The 19,127-nt window shown below is 37.6% G+C and overlaps 1 protein-coding gene across 2 annotated transcripts in view; it reads right to left on the bottom strand.

Moving 5' to 3' along the window:
* Nucleotides 1–19,127, bottom strand: part of Bub3 (mitotic checkpoint protein Bub3) — a 76,201-nt gene that overhangs the window by 26,027 nt on the left and 31,047 nt on the right. For both annotated transcript variants that reach the window (XM_090385449.1, XM_090385448.1), the window contains exon 4: nucleotides 7,546–7,697. In XM_090385449.1, the coding sequence (XP_090241575.1) occupies nucleotides 7,546–7,697 (152 nt within the window). The remainder of the gene's footprint in view (nucleotides 1–7,545; nucleotides 7,698–19,127) is intronic.

The raw sequence follows: 19,127 nt of genomic DNA, 5'->3' as shown, positions 1-19,127 counted from the left end.
TGATGATCCTGTTCAGGTTGCTGACACACTGAATGAAGAATTCTTTAGAGATATGGATGCCAGAATTTATCAAATTCTAACAGGGAGCTAAATGATTTTGTAATAACTGAGAGAAAAGTGGAAGAGGAATTGTTAAAGTTAAACATAAGGCACCTATCCAATTACAGTAAACCCCCGCTATTCGCGGGGGTTACGTTCCTGAGAAATTCCGCGAATACTGAAAACGCGAATACTGAGTTATGGCGCCCATGGTAATAAAAGGGTTCCGTTCCAAAGTATGAAATATATAACAAAAATTAGTCTAAAATTTTGTCTGTACGTATTATGTGTATTTACCTACATAATATGACTATGTACATAGACAAACGTAGAGAGTAAGTACATAAAAAAAAAAAAAAAGCATAAGGCATCGAAATGAAAATAAGAAACAATTTATTAAATGTAATACTGTACATATTTATTAGACATTTTAAAGAAACCTTTCAAAAACATATCAAGAACATGGGTTGCTGGGCGAAAAATAACCATATCGATTTTTAAATCTTTCAAACCAGCCTTTGCTGGCTAAAAAACTTATCCCGCGAGTGCTATCACCAGTTTCACTAAAGTGTAGTGTTGATAAAGGTGTTTTGCCTTTTCACGAATGATAAGTGAACTTAACGGAATTTTATTTTGAGTTCGGTCTTCTATCCACAGATTTAAAGCCTTTTCCATTTTTTCTAATTTCACATCACGAGTTATAGAGCAAATTTTTGATGCAATTAGCACGTTTTCACGGACACTACGGCGGATTTTTTCTTCCGATTTCTTGATTGATCGTACCGTTGACTCATTGATTTTATAATGTTTTGCCACTGAGGAGACACTTTCACCATTAGAAATTTTGTCTAACAATTCAATTTTACTCGCTAATGTCATCACCTTCTTTGATCTTTTCACAGTTCCCTTTTTATTCACGGCCATATTTTTGTAGGATTAGAAAAGAACTTGTCCACAATAATATCACTTTCTTTTAACTTTAACACGCTCGAAAAAGTCTGTTTACATCAACACACTGCAAAATGGTAGATTTTTCACTTTTGTAAACGTATCAATTAAAAGCAAGAGATGAAACCTTCTATGACAAGCGCATTACACATACTGAACAAGGATTAGCTTGAAACATCCGCGCTCGCGATTTTGTCACCCCCCACCCATTGAGCGCAGGACACTTCCTTTTTACACCTTTTAAGTTATTTTTACTCATTTTTAGAGAATAAAGCACAATTACAAAATGAGGAGGCACACTTGATACACATAAAGCTGTGAGCGTGTAGCAAAACGAATAAACAACACCATAAAGGCAGAGACAACTCTATTAACACCTCACTAGCTCACATTTTACATTTCTGGGGGTTACTACCATAAAACAATAAAAACAATTTCCAGTTGCGTTCCTGCTAGTGGAATCTGTTATAAACTGGTAGTGAACTCTATCTAATTGCATTTGCGATAATACCGATAGCTGTAATTGTGTTGGTTTTTAAGTTATTATGGTGAAATGTGTTTCCCCTTCACTGCTATAAAAAAATAAATACATTTTCAGAATCTTCTCTTCATTTCTATCGTGTTGCGTTCAGTTGGGGTGATTCCGCGTTCGACTGCCATTTCTTGTAAACACAAAGGCGAATCGTGCATATGCGAATTCAGTTCGTGTTATATACAATATCGTTCCCCTAAATTGTGTAAGATTGAATTAGTGTAGTGTAAACACGTGTTATAAGACGACTGACTGTACTACTCTGTGGACTGGGCAAAATGATTTTAGCCACACCCATGTTTTTTTCATGGCGGTAAATGTTCCGGCGCTTTAAAATTCACATTTTTTTAGGTTTAAATCAGCGACCGCGAATACAGATACCGCGAATAGCGGGGGTTTACTGTATATTATGTGAGACACAGAAGGAAGTAAGCAAACCCTTAGCTATAATTATGAGAGCCTCCTTGGATTCAGGGGAAGAACCATATTATGTGAGGCACAGAAGGAAGTAAGCAAACCCTTAGCCATAATTATGAGAGCCTCCTTGGATTCAGGGGAAGAACCTGCAGACTAGATATGTGCAGATGTATCCTCAATTCACAAAGGGTGACACAATTAATTATTACACACCTGTTAGTTTAACTTCTGTTTAGGGAAAGTAATGAAGTAATGCAGGATCATCTGGACAGGAATTTAATTATATTGTAGTCACAGCATGGATTTGTTAAGGGGCGGTCTTGTCTAACCAATCTGATACACTACCACGATTCAGTGACCAAGGAACCAGATGAAAAAAAAAAACAACTTTGATATCATATGCTTGGATTTCACAAAGGCTTTTGATACTATTGCACATAAAAACCTGCTGCACAAACTGGAGAAATGTGGCATTAAAGGCAATTTATTGCTATGGATAAAGAAATGGTTAAGTGGAAGAAGACAGAGAGTGCTTATCAATGAGCACTGCTCTTCATGGACAAATGTTATTAGTGGAGTCCCCCAAGGTTCACTGCTGGGCCCCATTATTGTTTTCTATATTTATTAATGATATCGATGAAGGTATATCAGGCTTAATGTCTAAGTTTGCAGATGATACAAAGGTTGGCAGGGTAGTTAATGAAAGTATGCTACTGCAACAAGGTCTAGAAAAATTAGGTCAATGGGTTGAGAAATGGCAGATGTTTGACACTGATAAATGCAAGGTACTGCATATGGCTAGCAGTAATCCCAGAGTAACTTATCAACTGTGTTGTACTATACTCAGAGTAGTGGAAAATGAAAAAGACCTGGTGGTAATTGTGCAGGCAGATATGAAATTCTCTGAGCAGTGCAGACATGCTACTAGGCCAGCTCATGAGGTTTTGTCAATGATATACAGAAACTTTGCCAGCAGGGATAAGGAGATGATTATCCCCTTGTACAAAGCCATGGTTAGGCTGCAATTTGAATACTGTATACAGGTCCGAAGGCCTCACTTTAGGATGCAGATCTGCTGGACCAGGTGCAGAGGAAGGCAACCAAATTGGTGAAGGGAACAAAAGGGTGCTCTTACTTAGAAAGGCTAATTTCTGCAAACTGCAGAATTTGGAGACTAGGCACCTGCGGGGAGATTTGATTTAGTTGTTTTAGGCCTTGAATAGATTGAGTATGTTAAATGTTAATTCATTCTTCCTCTTGCTGAGACTACTCAAGAGGAGGACATATATTCAAGTTGGTTGAATGGTTGCAGGATAGATTTGTGGAAGTTTGCCTTCAGCCAGCAGGTGGTTGATTTTTGGAATTGGCTTCCACCTGTTGTTGTGGAAGTGGATGGCTTGATAAATTCAAGGAAGAAATAGACAAATTCTTGGTGGGTATGGAGGTTGAAGTGTGTGTTTTTGCTGATGCTGTATAATCTTGCTTTCTTGCAAGATACATGACTAGTATCTTTTACTTATGTTTTTTTGAAATTTTATGTTGTATTTCTTTGGCATCCTACCGAAAGACATTGTTAATTAGCTTTCCACCCTAAGTACAACGAAACAAATGGTATTCCACATTTCTATTTTTTAATGTAGAAGAGCACACAAGACAGCCAATTCATTAATGAAAATAAGCAGAAATTTGGGAAATGTTTAAAAAATTCCAGTTTTAATGTTGTCTTACTGTTTTCTTGCACCAAGAGTGGAAATTTTCATAAGAATTATGTTATGAGAATAAGAGATATAAGGGCTCAAACTGAGTAAAAAGACTGAGTCTACAGTGTAAATCTGGTTAGTTAGCATAAACATTTTTCATCATTATGTAATAATAATGTTAATAATATTATGTAACAATAATGAGAAAAGCTTACATGTAGTCATACATTAAGCTTTTAAAATGCTTAGTGGAAACACCCATTTTAAGACTTGGTGTCCTATCCTCTGTTATTAACAGACTTCAATGTGGAATCGAAAAACACATAATTATTAAGCATTTCTATTGTTTGGGAGTTTAATGTGCACAAATGTACATAAAACTGGGTGCTGATTACTTGAGTGGGGCATTGCTGTACTGAACAGTAACAGAGAGAAATGATTTTTTGCAGCCACAGCCTCTTGAATTTTAGCACAATGTTACAGATCCAAATAAAAATAATAATAACAAAAAAATACTGAAATTCATGTGGGCATCAGTTTGATGGAATTTTTTTTTTCTGTTGCTTGAGGTTAACATGTCCTTCAAATATAATAGGGGAGGTTCCAACTTTTTTGGATGTTCCCATAACAACTACAGAATAAGGGCAAGGGGAATTCATCATGGTTGAAGTTTACATGTTCTTTGGCGTAACTTAGGAGTCCAAATAATTGACGAAAAAATCCATTATCTACCTTGGTATATCCAAAGATTGCTCATATCCTATATTATGCTTGTTTAATGCTAATAAAATTTAGGGCAAAAAAGCTTCAAAACCATTTAAAATTTAAACTATGATATTGTTTAGCACAAATGCATTATTATTATAACACCTTATATTATGAAATCCTTCACAAGTTCCTTTCTTATACTTCAAGTGAGTAAAGTTTCCCCATTAGAGAAGTCTGCTGCTTATTCCCAGTTGAGTACCAATGTATATATACTAATGCATCACCAAAAATGTAACAAGGATGCCCCCAAGGTTCAGTGCTGGGTTGCTGCTTCTGGAATCTGGTGCTGGATGAGTTTCTAGAGATGGATAGTGGCCCAGTTGACAAGGTCACCTTTGCTAATGACCTTGTTCTTCTGGTTAAGGCAAACACTAGAGCTCTTCTGGAGCAACATGCAAGCTCTGCATTACATACCCCATAGGAATCAGAAAACACCACTGTCACACGAAAACCATATAAATACTATTTAAAGGAAAATTAAGAAGATGCCCACAAATCAAAATCTCAGGGGAAACAATAGCCTTAGTATCAGAATTAAAATATTTAGTCGTATTTTGTATGCTGCCAGAAAAGTGCAGAACTATACTAGTATGACTGCAAGGATTACGAGTAGTTGTGCCAACTGGAGACTTAAAAGGAAGACTTGCACTTATTTATAAGTGCAATCTTCCTCCCAGTAATCACCCATGATGCAAGCACCTGGTTTACTAGATGAACTTTGGCCAGGAACAGGGTTAAATTAGACAATCCAGTGGATCACACCACAAGGGTATGTTGTACTGTAAGCACACCTACTCTTCAGTTGCTAACTGGTACACTCGCTCTGGATTTAGAAGTAATACGAAGAGGCTTAAATTACAGGCTTAAAAGACAAATACCAACAGACTTCTTGAGTATAACCCTAAACTTGGAGTGTGTGTGTGTGTGTGTGTGTGTGTGTGTGTGTGTGAGAGAGAGAGAGAGAGAGAGAGAGAGAGAGAGAGAGAGAGAGAGAGAGAGAGAGAGAGAGAGAGAGAGAGAGAGAGAGAGAGAGAGAGAGAGAGAGAGAGAGAGAGAAAATAAAAATTCTGGACACACTACCAACTATGGATATAAAAGTTAATGAGTATTCACATGTATATTTGGGTGTGTGAATATGCATGTGAGTGCACCACATATATATATTCATTTGTGTGCTGAGTGGGAAATAAGATCACTTAACCTGCAAAAAAAAAAAAAAAAAAAAAAGTTTGTTCCTGACCTTTTCAGGGTACTGAACTGAGTGAAATTAATGTGTGAGCAAGGAGAGTATGATAATGACCATCATATGTACTAAATTTTACCCTGAATATATATATCCATTAAAAGAAATTCTCAAATCTGCAGGTTTGAGAATTACATAAATGTGCATGAATGTAAAGTCATCCATGTAAATCATGCAATGGCTGAGTGAATGTGTGAGACCAGATATATAAAAAAAGTGTCTTAGTATATGTTGTTTATATTTAGACAGTAAATGAATTGTGTCTCGGGGAAAGATGATGGATGTAAGGTGGCAGATAACTGAGAGAAAGAAATGTCATGTGCAATTTGTTGTTTGCCTTTCAATATATGTTCAGCATGAAAAAAAAAAAAAAAAAAAAAATTGTGTAAGTATGACAGTGAGTGAGTAATCAGCATATGTGTAGAGTGTATGTGTTGTTCTAGCAGGCTCCTCCTCCAGCAGATCCAACACCATGCCTTTAAAGAGGGGAGGCGTAATGACTTGATTTTTCTGCGGTGCAGCCAGTGTGGGCTTTCTTACCACGTTGCACTGTGCCCACAGCATGTTCCCCCCCCCCTCTACATAGGGAACCACCAGCTATCATTTCTCCCACATATTCGGCATCCACATATTCCAGAAGAGAGTGGGGAATCAAGGCATATCCTGCTGCTCTACTACAAGGCCGTTTTTCTCCCAATTGCCTCCTTTGCAGCGGGGGCTTGGTTTCATTGGGTTCCTATCATCAAAATGAGGGAGAAGCTCAATTCTATTCAGAGAATAATGGTTTTGGCAATCCATTGGGTCTGCTGTACAGTCTCTACCACTGAAATTCAAGTAATAACAGGCACCCTTCCATTAGACTTATACAAAATCTATAGAGCTCTTTGCTACCAACTCAGGTATGCGAGATAAGAAAAGATAATGCACATTCTACCAAAAGCCAAATTTTGAACAAAAGCATTCTAGCGATGAATATGCTTTAAAATGAAGAATGTATTTATTCCAAGAAATTAATAGCATTAATACAATCAAGGATGAATGCAATTAACCGTATTCCTGTCCTCTTGGGTCCAGCGGTCCAATTAATAACTCTCCTTAAATACAGATGTTAAACTAGAGAAAGCTCAATTCTTAAATGAGCTTATTAATGTGTGGCAGACTAGATGGGACACCTGGGCCTTGGTGACCAGAAATTTTCTCCCAGATGTGACCTTTGTGATGCCCAAAAAGAATAGTGTCTGATTTTCCCTCAGTCTAGAATCCTCATTCAGTTCTTAACTGCTAAAAGTTTCCTGATAATATTATTTAGTTCATATAAATGTTTTTTTACCACATATTCTTTAATGCGCATTAACCCCCCCCCCTACTAAGCCAATACTTGTAGTGATATTACCCTCAAGGCACAAATAAACCCTGATATTGAGATCATAAATATAATCCCTTAGACTCTTGTCCACCAAACCACCTTGGCATCAAGATTAAGTAAACCACAGTACATATACTTTCACCCATAAACAAATCAACAGGTTCTTGTGACCAAAGTGACCTTTCATGATGGTGATATTGCACAGCAAACTAGTAAGTGTTCATGTATTATTGTTATTTACTGATTAAATTTACCTTAAAACAAAATTCTCTGAATTTAGATCTTAGTTTGATTTACTAAAACTTTTAATTCTACTAAAAATTTTAAGAAATCCATAATAATAATCCTTAGTTATTGTCTTTGCAGTCACTGAAGAAGTGGTAAGAAAATACTATGAAACTTTTGACTCCATTACGTACATATTTCCAATTCAGAAATAAACCTAATTATACCAAAATAAGTTTGAGTGCTTTATTATCTTCAAACAATTCCTCAATATCCTAAATTAATTTCACATAATTATGATACTAACCTTATCAGGTTGGGAGAATGAACCAGCACTACATGGTGTCCTAGGATCCCAGAGTTTTACAGTTTGATCCCAGCCTCCAGAGATGACAACATTCACTTCTGGGCAAAATTCCACACATCTGACTGGAGCCTCATGATTGCCTACAACATTTTCTACGAACAAATGAATTTATAAATGCAGGTATTTCAATCTCTATTTTCATTTTCATAAAAAACACGAACTATTTTCTAACATTATTGGCATTTTAAATTACACTTACAATAAATTTAAAAACCTTTAATGAAAGAACACATCAGAAAGGAGACTGGGAAAATAAAACACATAAGAACATTGTGATTCTTTACATATGTATATGAAACATGAAGTACTCAACAGAAGGATCACACATTTTGCAACATAGTTATAATTTTCCCCCCCATAAATGTCCATAACAATTTCAATTATTTCACAAATTCATCATCATTTCGGGGAGGGGGCCCAACTTATAATGAAAGGAAACTAATGAATAGAACCCCAACTGAAAACACACCCTGAATTTTCTAATATACTCCTTATTAAAATCAGTAAAATTAATAAAATTAGTATAAATATTTTCTGCTTTAGGTCCTATTCAAGAGGAAGAAAGCCAGTGCATACATTAATCCTTTTGTTTATTTTATACTGGAGTACACACACTCCAAACTGTAATCTGAATTTTGATATTTTTATGTGATAAAGTACAGAACACTCATTACAGCCCTATAAAAAAAAAAAAAAAAAAAAAAAAAACACCCAGGCCTCTTCATACCATGGTTTCAGATATATCACAAGTATGATTATATCTCCCTCTCCCCACAACAAGACTGATATAAAATATACTATGTACAGAGATGGGATGTGGTATTTTGTGCACTAAGTAGCTAACAGTGCAACTTCCCAAACTGCAGCATAAATATGGCATCTTGGGCCCATCATTTGGATCGAGGGCCGTTCAATAATGAATGATCATAATTTTTCATGAACAACTGTACTGCTTGCTATTTCTAGCTGAGCTGCCGAATTTAAACCAAACCGAGGTGCATTACAGCAGGCCCCCGTTATAACGCGGTTCGCTTTACGCTGATTCGCTATAACGCTGTTCTTATATTATAACCCGTATCTGACTATAACGCTGTCACAGATCACTATAACGCTCTTTTACAGATTACATTTTTGACATATTTAACGAAATCGTTTCATTTGATGGAGTCGATAACTTGAAAATGAATAGCAAAACAGCATTAAAACGTTTCCCACGCCGACTTGAGCAATTTTCCCACGCTCGGTGAAATTCTCTCTCACGCTAATTTAAGTACAGTCACTTGTTACGTAGTTCCGAGATCAACATTTTAAAAAATGATCAAATATATTGCTTGTAATATTTGCGTTATATGATTTATCCGAAGTCTAGTCATCACTCAGTACAGTATTAGACATCGTGCGTAACGAACAGTTTACTTGAACATTGTATCATAATTAATTCAACCAACGCAGTTATATTTTCGAAGAGCTAATAATGACCGACAGGAATGAAAATGCAACAACGTCTGGGCGCAGTACGAAGACTATAAATGTAAGAAAAAGACTGAATTTGAAAATTAAATTAGACGTTTTGAAGCGAATCGATTCCGGTCAACGACAAGCGGATGTGTGCCATAATTTAGGACTCGCAAATTTAACTGTAAGAACAATTATGAAAAAATAAAGAATTAATTTTAGCAGCGGGAAAGATAGCTGTTCCACTGCAAGCAACTAGGACTAAACCGGCTATTAGGATTGAAATGGAAAGACTAATTTTTTTGAAGATAATATTCCAATGCAGAATTCAGTTAAGTTAAATATTAAAAAGAGAGAGAGAGAGAAAGAGATTAGCCAATACGATGATCTGAAGAAAACTTGCCTAAAAAAAAAATGTGGAACCATTTAAAACTGGTAGAACAGATTTAAAATCCCGGGAGAAGCCGCTAGTGCAGATTAAGGAGCCGAAACTTTCAAAAAAGAACTTGTTAAAATTATTGAAGAGGGGTATTATGTGTTATACTTCTCAACAAGTTTTTAACATAGATGAAGCAGGACATTTGTGGAAACGAATGCCTAAAAGAAGTTTCATATTGAAAGAACAAAAAACATGCCAAGTTTCAAAGCGGCGAAGGATCGGTTGACTTTGTTGGGTGGTAACGCTGTGGGCCATTTAAAATTAATACCCCTTTTAGTTTATTTGGAAGAGGGCCAAAGTTCAACTCAAAATCCACACATTTTTCATGATTAAATTCATCCATTAAATTAAATCAATTAAATTCATTATTTTAATTGAAATTTTGTTTACTTTTGAGACGCTAGTAGTTACCACATAATTATACGTATGTAATGCAGAATATTTTATATGTGCATCTTTTCATTACCGTTTATTATTGATTAGGAAATATCCTATGGCACCGACCGCACTCACAAATACATATGTTACCTTATGGGAAAGCGGCGCTCGCTTAGCACGGATTCACTTAGCGCTCTGTTTTTCCGGAACGAATGATCAGCGTTAAGCGGGGGTCACCTGTACATAGCAACTGCACAGTTGACTTGTGTGTGCATGGTGTATCCTCCGTGGCCAGTCAAGTTTATGCCCGTTCATTTTTGCCTATGTAACAAAGAACATGACATGTGAGGAACAGTATGCTACTCTCAAATTTTGTTTCCATCTCAAGAAAACATCATCTGAAGCATATGAAATGTTAAAAGAGGCTTGTGGTGAATCTACGCTTCCAAACAGCACAGCTCACAGGTGGTTTAGAATATTGAAAGATAGATGTGATTCAATCACAGAAACAGCCAATCCTAGACCTCCACTGTCAACCACAGAAACCATAAACACTGGTTCTGTAATTGTGAGATTGTCGTAGAACAGAAAGGCAATTGGCAGATATGTTGAGAATATCAGGGAAGCAAACAGTATTCTCCATGACCATTTGCATATGACACATATTTGTGTAGACTACTCACACCTGAGCAACAGCAAAGTTTGCATGTAGGTTAGTCAAGAACTGCAACAGATGGTTATTGGAGATGTGAGGTTCTGCACAATAATAATGGTGGATGAGACATGGCTTCATTTCAACCCAGAAAGTGAGCAACAAAGCTGTTTGGAAGTATAAGTCATTGCCAGGACTGAAAAAAAAAAACAAAAGTTATGGCTGGCTTCTGTAGGAAAGGTTATGGTCATTTTTTTGACATTTAAGGAATACTTTACCAACATGTTGTGCCATGTGATACGACTGTTATGGAGCCTTACTAGAGAACTGTACTGCACACTTTGCAGAATCACATTCTTTGCAAATGACCACAACCGCAAGCAGGTGGGCGGATATTGCATTGCGACAATAGGAGACTTCATATTGCTCATACTGTCATGGAGTGCTTAGTCAGCATTATATGTCAAATGTATTCCTTATCTCTCCTATGCAAAGAAAACGTTTCCAGTCATCAGAAAAGGTGTAAAGACATTGGAGGCAATTCTCAAACTCATGTCAAAAAATTGCTTCCACCATGATTTTGAAGAATGGCAGAAACATTGGAGTAAGTGCATTTCATCAAATAGGGACTACCTTGAAAAGGACCATCAAATTATGGATGATTAATAAAGGTATATTGTGAAAAAACATTATGATCATTCATTATTGAACAGCCCCGTATTTAGGAGCAATTTATTAATTTTATCAGATAATATAGTAGCCCCAATCCCTATAATCTTCACAGATGATAGTCACTGGCACTAAATCCAAAATGTTATTATTATTATTATGAGCCATATGGTGCAAGGAAGCCCGAGGCTTATGCTGCACCAGCCAAAAAAAAAAAAAAAAAAACTATTAATCTGGATTGATCCAGTGGTTAAGAAATATAGGCCATGGGTTCGAATGCAGGTATCGTAATCTTTCAGACAGTGACAGCTGCCTCCAGTAAGGGTGTTGTGATTGGCCAATATTTCTTTATATGGGGTATAAAGAGTACAACGTGATTTCAGCAACTGAATCATCTCCATAAAAACTAAACACATACTACTATATTATGGAGTAGGAAACATGTAAAACAGAAAGAAACTGGAGTTTGTAAATTTTTAATGTAAATCTGGTACCCATTGCACTCTTAACTTTTTTTTAAAATACCGGCTAGCCCATTTTTCCCTCTGCCCTTGTATGGTTTACTACCACTGGAGAAATATTTGTAAAGCAACAGATTTCTGACATTCTACGTTATATCATATTAACTCACATGATTAAATTCCTTTATGCCTTCTCCCCTTCAAACCTTTTGTCAAAGGCATGTTAATAGGAGATTTCATACTGCAGACTAGTAAAAGGGAGTAACAAGTTAATTATTCAAGAGTAATAACTGAAAATTTGCAATTTTTTCTTCTACTAGAAGTACCAGAAAATATATATCAATGAAATATTAATTTCACGTGGGACCCACACACAAAAGTTACTCTAAGAGAAAAACAAGCAACTGTATTCATCAGTTTTGGTCATGAGTGAATCAGCTCAACATTGATATAACGTGGATGTCAGGAAAAAAACTTTAATAGCTGCGTTATAGTCAAAATTTTTTTAACATTTTTTCAGTTTTTGAAACATAACATTTAAGATAATTAATATAAAAAATAAATACACTTTATTTAGTAAATAAATTTACTAATACTTAGTTTACTAATACTTTGTGAGTATACAAACCTAAAGAAAAGTATTAAGGTAATATCATTCCCTTTATATTCTACTAACATGCAATGCTATTATGGACTAATATTTAACACATCTGTTCTAAAATAGTAGTGATGTAATTTAGTTTGCTGGAACTGATGACCGCACTTTTTTTTCAATACATAATTCTCAATAGTTGTCATATGCAATAAATGAAGATGTTCACTATCACTCTGACATTCTAACCATGCCATAACATCATTAATTAACCATGCCATAAAGACATAGAAACAGTTAAAACCTAAGGAAGTGTATCTAGTTGACATAGATGGAAAGAACAATGTTGAGTCAGTGTGGTGTGATATAAGCACTGGGAAAGCAAAAATGAGGGTAGGAGTTTGTTATAGGCCTAGTAACTGTGATGAGTACAATAAACAATTTTTTTTTTTTTTTTTTTTTATTTTTTTTTTTATGTGAACCCCAAACATGAGAGGTATTAGAACCTATAGTACTTAGTACCGTGCTTGGGTTGGAGGTTGAGAAGACGAAAGAAGATATTTGTTGACATTGGACTTGAACTTCTGTAGATTGTAATTTTCAGGAAATACGTATGAAGGTTTCCAGAAAACGGCAGTTGGATGAATAAATGAGGAAGATGAAAAGTTGGTTCTGTGGGTTTGAAGTTGGACAGTAAATGGATGTTGGCTGGTGGCGGCACGTGTTCGGACTGTTTTGAAAGAGAGAGCGGGAATTATAGAAGCCAATTCAGAAGAACAGTGCCCATGGAAGTATCTGTAGAAGAGTCATGCAGCAGAAACAGTGCGTCTATGAGACAGCGAGTGGAGAGACTCTGTTAGAGATGAATCATTAATTAACCTAACTGCCCTCTTCTGAATAAAGAAGCCCGAGAGAGGTTTTGGAGGCACCACCCCAGATGTGGGAACAATATTCCATGGCAGGGAGGATTTGCGATTTATACAGAGTGAGCAGCTGTTTGGAAGAAAAGTAACACCGAGAGCGAATGAGAAAACCAAGTTTTTTAGATGCAGAGGAAGCAATATTTGTAATGTGCTTGTGCCAAGAAAGATTAGAAGTCAGGGTAATCCCCAAAAGAGATATCCTTTTGCCTAGAAATCGGAGTGTCACTAAAGATAAGCATAGGAGCAGAAGAATCCATTTTGCGAGATATAAGACAAAACTGAGTTTTAGAAGGGTTGAAATCAACTAAGTTGTCTTTGCCCCACTGGAGAATTACGTGAAGATCGGCATTTAAGGAATCGGTAGCAGATTTTCGAGAAGTTGAAGCTGATTGAGCAGGACAAGGTTTCTCAAAATGGAAAGTGGAATGCAATGTGATATCATCAGCAAAACTATGGATAGGATTTCCAGTCAATGGAAGAAGATCATTGATATACAAGAGGAAAAAGGTGGGGGAAAGAACTGAACCTTGGGGAACACCGGCATTAGTGGAGAAGTTAGAAGACAGAGAGCCATCTACCATCACCCTCAGTGAGCAATCAGAGAGAAAACTGGATAACCAATTACTAAAAACAGTTGGCAAACCATAAGATGGAAGCTTGTTTAGAAGATCTTTATGCCAAACACGATCAAAAGCCTTTGAGATGTCAAGAGCAACTACTTGTGTTTCACCGAACCATTCCATTGCATTAGTCCATAAATGGGTAACATAAGCTAGAATATCACCAGTGGATCGACACTGACGGAATCCATACTGGCGATCGTTGATCAGACGGAAGGTTTCTGGATAGTTTAAGAGTTTGCGGTTAATTGATTTCTCCATTACTTTAGAAAGAGTAGAAGTAATTGCAATGGGACGATAATTGGATGGGAGGGATTTGTCACCCTTTTTAGGAACTGGCTGGATATGAGCAAATTTCCAAGAAGAAGGAAAAACACCTTTGGAATAATAAAGTGAAAAAAGGCAGCAAAGAATAGGAGTAAGTTCAGGAGCACAAGTTTTGAGAACAAGTGGAGAAATACCATCAGGACCTGGAGCTTTCTTAGCATCAAGATTCCTCAAAATCCTTCTGATATCCTTTTGACGGAAGACCACAGGAGGCATTGAATAGAGCATATTGGGAATGGAGGGAGGTGTTTTACCAAGATCATTAATACATGAGTTGAAAGAAAAATGGGATGCTAGCAGGTCAGCTTTATCCTTGGCTATAGTGACAACAGAACCATCTGGTTTGGACAGAGGTGGGCAAAAGTTGCGGCCAATAGCTTTGGCAAGAGACCAGAATGCTTGGTTTCCATTAGGGCAAGAAGCAAGTTTTCTACTCTTAGCCTGTTCAAACTCTAGTTTGGACTGATTAATAACTGCTTTGCAATTGTTGCGAGCTTTGGTGTAGGCAGAAAATGAAACTGAAAAATTAGAAACAAGCCAATTACGATATGCAACATTCTTCTCTTGGACAGCCTTAGCACATTTATTTGAAAACCAAGGTTTAGATAAAGGACGAGATTTTAAAGTGGAGAGTGGGATAAAGGATTCCCCTCCTGCAAGAATAATTTCACTGACACGATCTGAGCAAACGTTGACATCAGAAGTTTTGAAACAGTAATCCGACAAAGGAAAAGAAGACTCGTAGGTCATCCCATTTTGCATTCTTGTAATGCCAAACAACACGAGGTTGGGAATAGCCATGAGATAAAGGTTCCATTGGAGAAGAGACAATCACCAAGTTGTGATCTGAAGTGCCTAAAGGACCTCTCACTTCGACCGTGTACTTAGAAGAGTTGTTTGTGGGAAAAAGATCAAGCGTATTGGCTGTATAATTAGGATTGTTCGGTATTCTTGTAGGTAAATGAACAATCTGTGCTAGGTCATTAGTAATTGCAAAAGCCTCAGCATTTCGACCTGCTGGGCCGGTGTGACTAGAAAACGGAAAGTTGGACTGGAGAAAGTCAAGTTGCAACGAGAGGAAGTCAAAGAGCTCCAAGTGATTAGAGGAGTTGGGAGAACGGTAGAGACAACAGATGAATTTGACACAATGAGGTAGAGAGATTTTAAGCCAGAGAAGATCAAAGAGAGGAGATTACAAATTGCCAAGTCTCTGAGAGGGAATATCAGAATGGACATATGCACAAGCACCACCTTTGAGGCGAAAGGAATCATACAGCGAATAATTTGGGCATCTGAGATGAGCAGTAGTTGAATCAACCGATAACTGAGATTCTGTCAGAAAAAGTACATGGGGTTTGGCAGACTGCAAGTGGAAATGGACATCGTTGAGATTAGAATTGAGACCACGTATATTTGCGAAATGAATTAGGAAGTCCTTGGGAGGTTTAGATCTTTTTGAAGATAAGCTTGCTCTATTAGTTTGACAATTCATGGTGTATTCAATAGTAAGAAAAAGTGGGTGGGACATGCTGTATGAAGTAATGAAATTTTTGGATATGGCGTATATGTGGTAAGAATATACCCAGATCCTTGACATAACGTGGCCTCGACAATGCTCCCCGCATACACACTACCCGGACTCCCTCCAGTCACTATCTGGCAGAGTAGAGGTAGCAAGATTATACACTAACTGATCCGGAAGCCTCCTAGAGAGTTACCAATAGGTTCGGTCCGGTGTACTAACTAACGGCTGGCCTACGAACACCGTTTTAGAGCTGTACCCTCGAAATGTAAGGAATATTGGATCTCGCCACGACGTTCATCATAAACTCAAAAGTCATCAATCATACTGCATGATGGAAGAGATAGGGAAGGGTTGACCGGAACTTAGCTCTAGAGACTAAACATGGGTTCGACCACTTCAAGCCTCCAATAAGCAAAGTGGTGGTATTTCACCGATTGATGAGAGTCATCTACCACCTAGTACTGCTGGTAACATAGAGGGGCGGTGCCTGGGTTCACACCTGGGTGGTCACCCGCCATGTACTTGTGCATGGAGGTTATACCCAGGATTACTAATAGTCCCACCATCATGAAGGTGCAAGCAGAGGATTTGGCTGTCACAGACCGTCCGGACTTCGCCGAAATTGGGTCCACTTGACTTGAGTGTCACACGAATATCAGTTCCATCAGCGTTTTAGACTCCCAGGTAGCAAGTACAGCTTGTCTGGCATATCTGAGAGAATGTCTGTGACAACCTCAAGGACCATTATACAGAGAAATAGAGTGGGCCAACAAATCAGTGTCTTATAATAAGAGATTTTAACTTCTCAGATATTGACTGTAACTTGTGGATTGGTCACTCGCACACTGGCAAGGCTTTTGTGGATTTATTGGATGATTTTTTTCTAGAGTGGCATGTCAGAGGCAACCAGAAGGAGTAACACTCTTGATCTGATTATCAGCAGTGATTACTCATGCATTAGGTATTTACAGATAAAGGAGCCACTAGGTAGCAGTGATCACAGTATACTGATGTGGGATTTATTTAAAGATGTAACTACCATCAGGGGTAAAGGGAAGGGTTTTTGCATTCGTAAAGGTTACTACAATGGTCTCAGAGATATTTTAAATTCTATACAGTGGGACCAAGTGATGATGTTACCAACAGCAAATTCTAAATGAGAAGCATTCAGGAGAGTAATCTTAGAGCTACTAGGCTTTTTGTTCCAACTAAGAAATACTGTTCTAGGTTTAGGCCCAAATGGATGTCAGATGAACTAATGAGACTAGTGGCAGAGAAGAAAAATGAATGGTATGCATATAAATTATCAGCCCATAGCCTACAGTAGATATAAGCTAGTCTGTAATCAAGTAACAAAGAGGTTAGGCAAGCGAAGACAGATTATGAGAAATCTTTTGCAAAGGATGCAAAGAAAAACAGTAAAGACTTCTTTACTTATATAAACTCTAAAAGGAAGGGGATGAATCAGATTGGTCCACTTAATATCAATGGTTTGACTGTAGATGATCATTCTCAGATACCTGCCAAACTAAATGAGTATTTTGCTTCTACATTCACACATGAGAAGTTATTCAAGGAGGAGAAGGCCAGATGTTTATCAAACTCTAACAGGGAGTTAAATGATTTTGTAATAACTGAGAGCAAAGTGGAGGAGAAATTGTTAAAGTTAAAAATAAAAAAGGCATGGGATGGATGGGATCTATTCAGTTATATTAAAGGAGGCAGCAAAGGAAATAAGCAACCCTTCGCCATAATTATGAGAGCATCCTTGGATTCAGGGGAGGTCCCCACAGACTGGAGATATGCAAATGTATCCCCAATTCACAAAGGGTGACACGAGTAATTACAGACATGATAGTGTGACTTCTGTTCCAAAGAAAATAATGGAGTCGCTGGTTAAAGATGCGTTGCAGCATCATCTAGACAAGACTGTAGTAATCATTCAAACACAGCATGGGTTTGTTAAGGGGAAGTCTTGTGTGACCAATTTGATTGGATACTGTGATGTGGTAAAAAAAAAAAAAAAAAAAAGGAACTGGATGCAAAAAATAATTTCAATATCATACACTTGGATTTCAGGAAAGCTTTTGTTTCTGATACATATGGAAGACTACTGTACAAATTGGAGCAGTATGGCATTAAGGGCAAGTTGGTACAATGGATAAAAGGATGGTTGAGTGGGAGAAGACAGAGAGTGATAATCAATGGACACTGCTCTTCGTGGACTAATGTTATTAGCGGTGTCCCCCAGGGTTTAGTGTAGGGCCCATTGTTGTTTTGTATATTTATCAATGATATTGATGAAAGTATATCAAGCTTAATGTCAAAGTTTGCAGATGATACAAATGTTGGCAGGGTTGTTAATAACAGTAATGACAGTATTCTGCAGCAACAGGATCTGGAAAAGTTGGGGAGATGGGCTGAGAAGGGGCAACTGAAGTTTAACCTTGACAAATGCAAAGTACTGCATATGGGTAGAAGTAACCCCAGGGAAACGTACCAACTGTGTGGTACTACACTTAAGGTGGTAGGAAATGAAAAAGACCTGGGAGTAATTGTGCAGGCAGATATGAAGTTTTCTGAGCAATGCAGACATGCTGCCAGGGCAGGTCATGGGGTTTTATCAATGATATATAGGAATTTTGCTAGCAGGGAACAGGTGATTATCCCTCTGTATAAGGCAATGGTCAGGCCACCCCTTGAGTACTGCGTACAGGTCTGAAGGCCTCATTTTAGGAAGGATGTAGATTTACTTGTGCATGCACAGAGAAAGGCAACAAGATTGGTGAGGGGAATGAAGGGATCCTTTTATCAAGAGAGGCTTAAGTTCTGCAAACTGCAGTGGCTGGAGACTAGGCACCTGCGCGGTGATCTGATCGAGGTGTATAAGGCCTTGAATGGGTTGAGCACGCTGAATTCTGATGGGATCCTTCCACTTGTTCAGATTACGAACCTAAGGGGGCATAAATTCAAATTAAGAAAGGACAGATGTAGAATAGATGTGCGGAAATTTGCCTTGAGCCAGCGGGTGGTTAATTGCTGGAACAAAGTTCCATCTGTCGTGGAAGTTGATAGGTTGAATAAATTTAAGGAGGAACTGGACAGGCATTTAGAGGGAATGGTGCGATTTTTTTTTTGGCTGATGCTGCATAAGCTCATACATTTGCTTTCTTGCATCACATGCCGCTACTACTACGTTGTAGAGCAGATATCATCTTTTAAGGGCACAAAGGGTGATATTGTTCTACACGTTGGCACTAATGATATTAAGAGTAGGAGACTGGCAGAATTACTTAACAAGTACAGGTCAATGTTGAAAAAAAGCTGTGAGTTAGGGGTGAATTTGAATTTGAAAGTGTCTGCAATTCTGCCCAGACACGATAGGAGGGAGTATATGATGACAGCATTGTCGATCAAATCGGCAATGGAGAGATTGTGCAAGGCTCAAGGGGTAGAAATTTTCTCGGTCTCGTCTGCGCTT

The sequence above is a fragment of the Mastigoproctus giganteus genome, chromosome 11 (genome assembly GCF_048544385.1).
Source record: "Mastigoproctus giganteus isolate SK-2022 chromosome 11, ASM4854438v1, whole genome shotgun sequence".
Lineage (NCBI taxonomy): Eukaryota > Metazoa > Arthropoda > Arachnida > Uropygi > Thelyphonidae > Mastigoproctus > Mastigoproctus giganteus.
The sequence above is the reverse complement of the archived record's forward strand: the minus strand, read 5'-3'. Positions and strand labels throughout refer to the sequence as shown.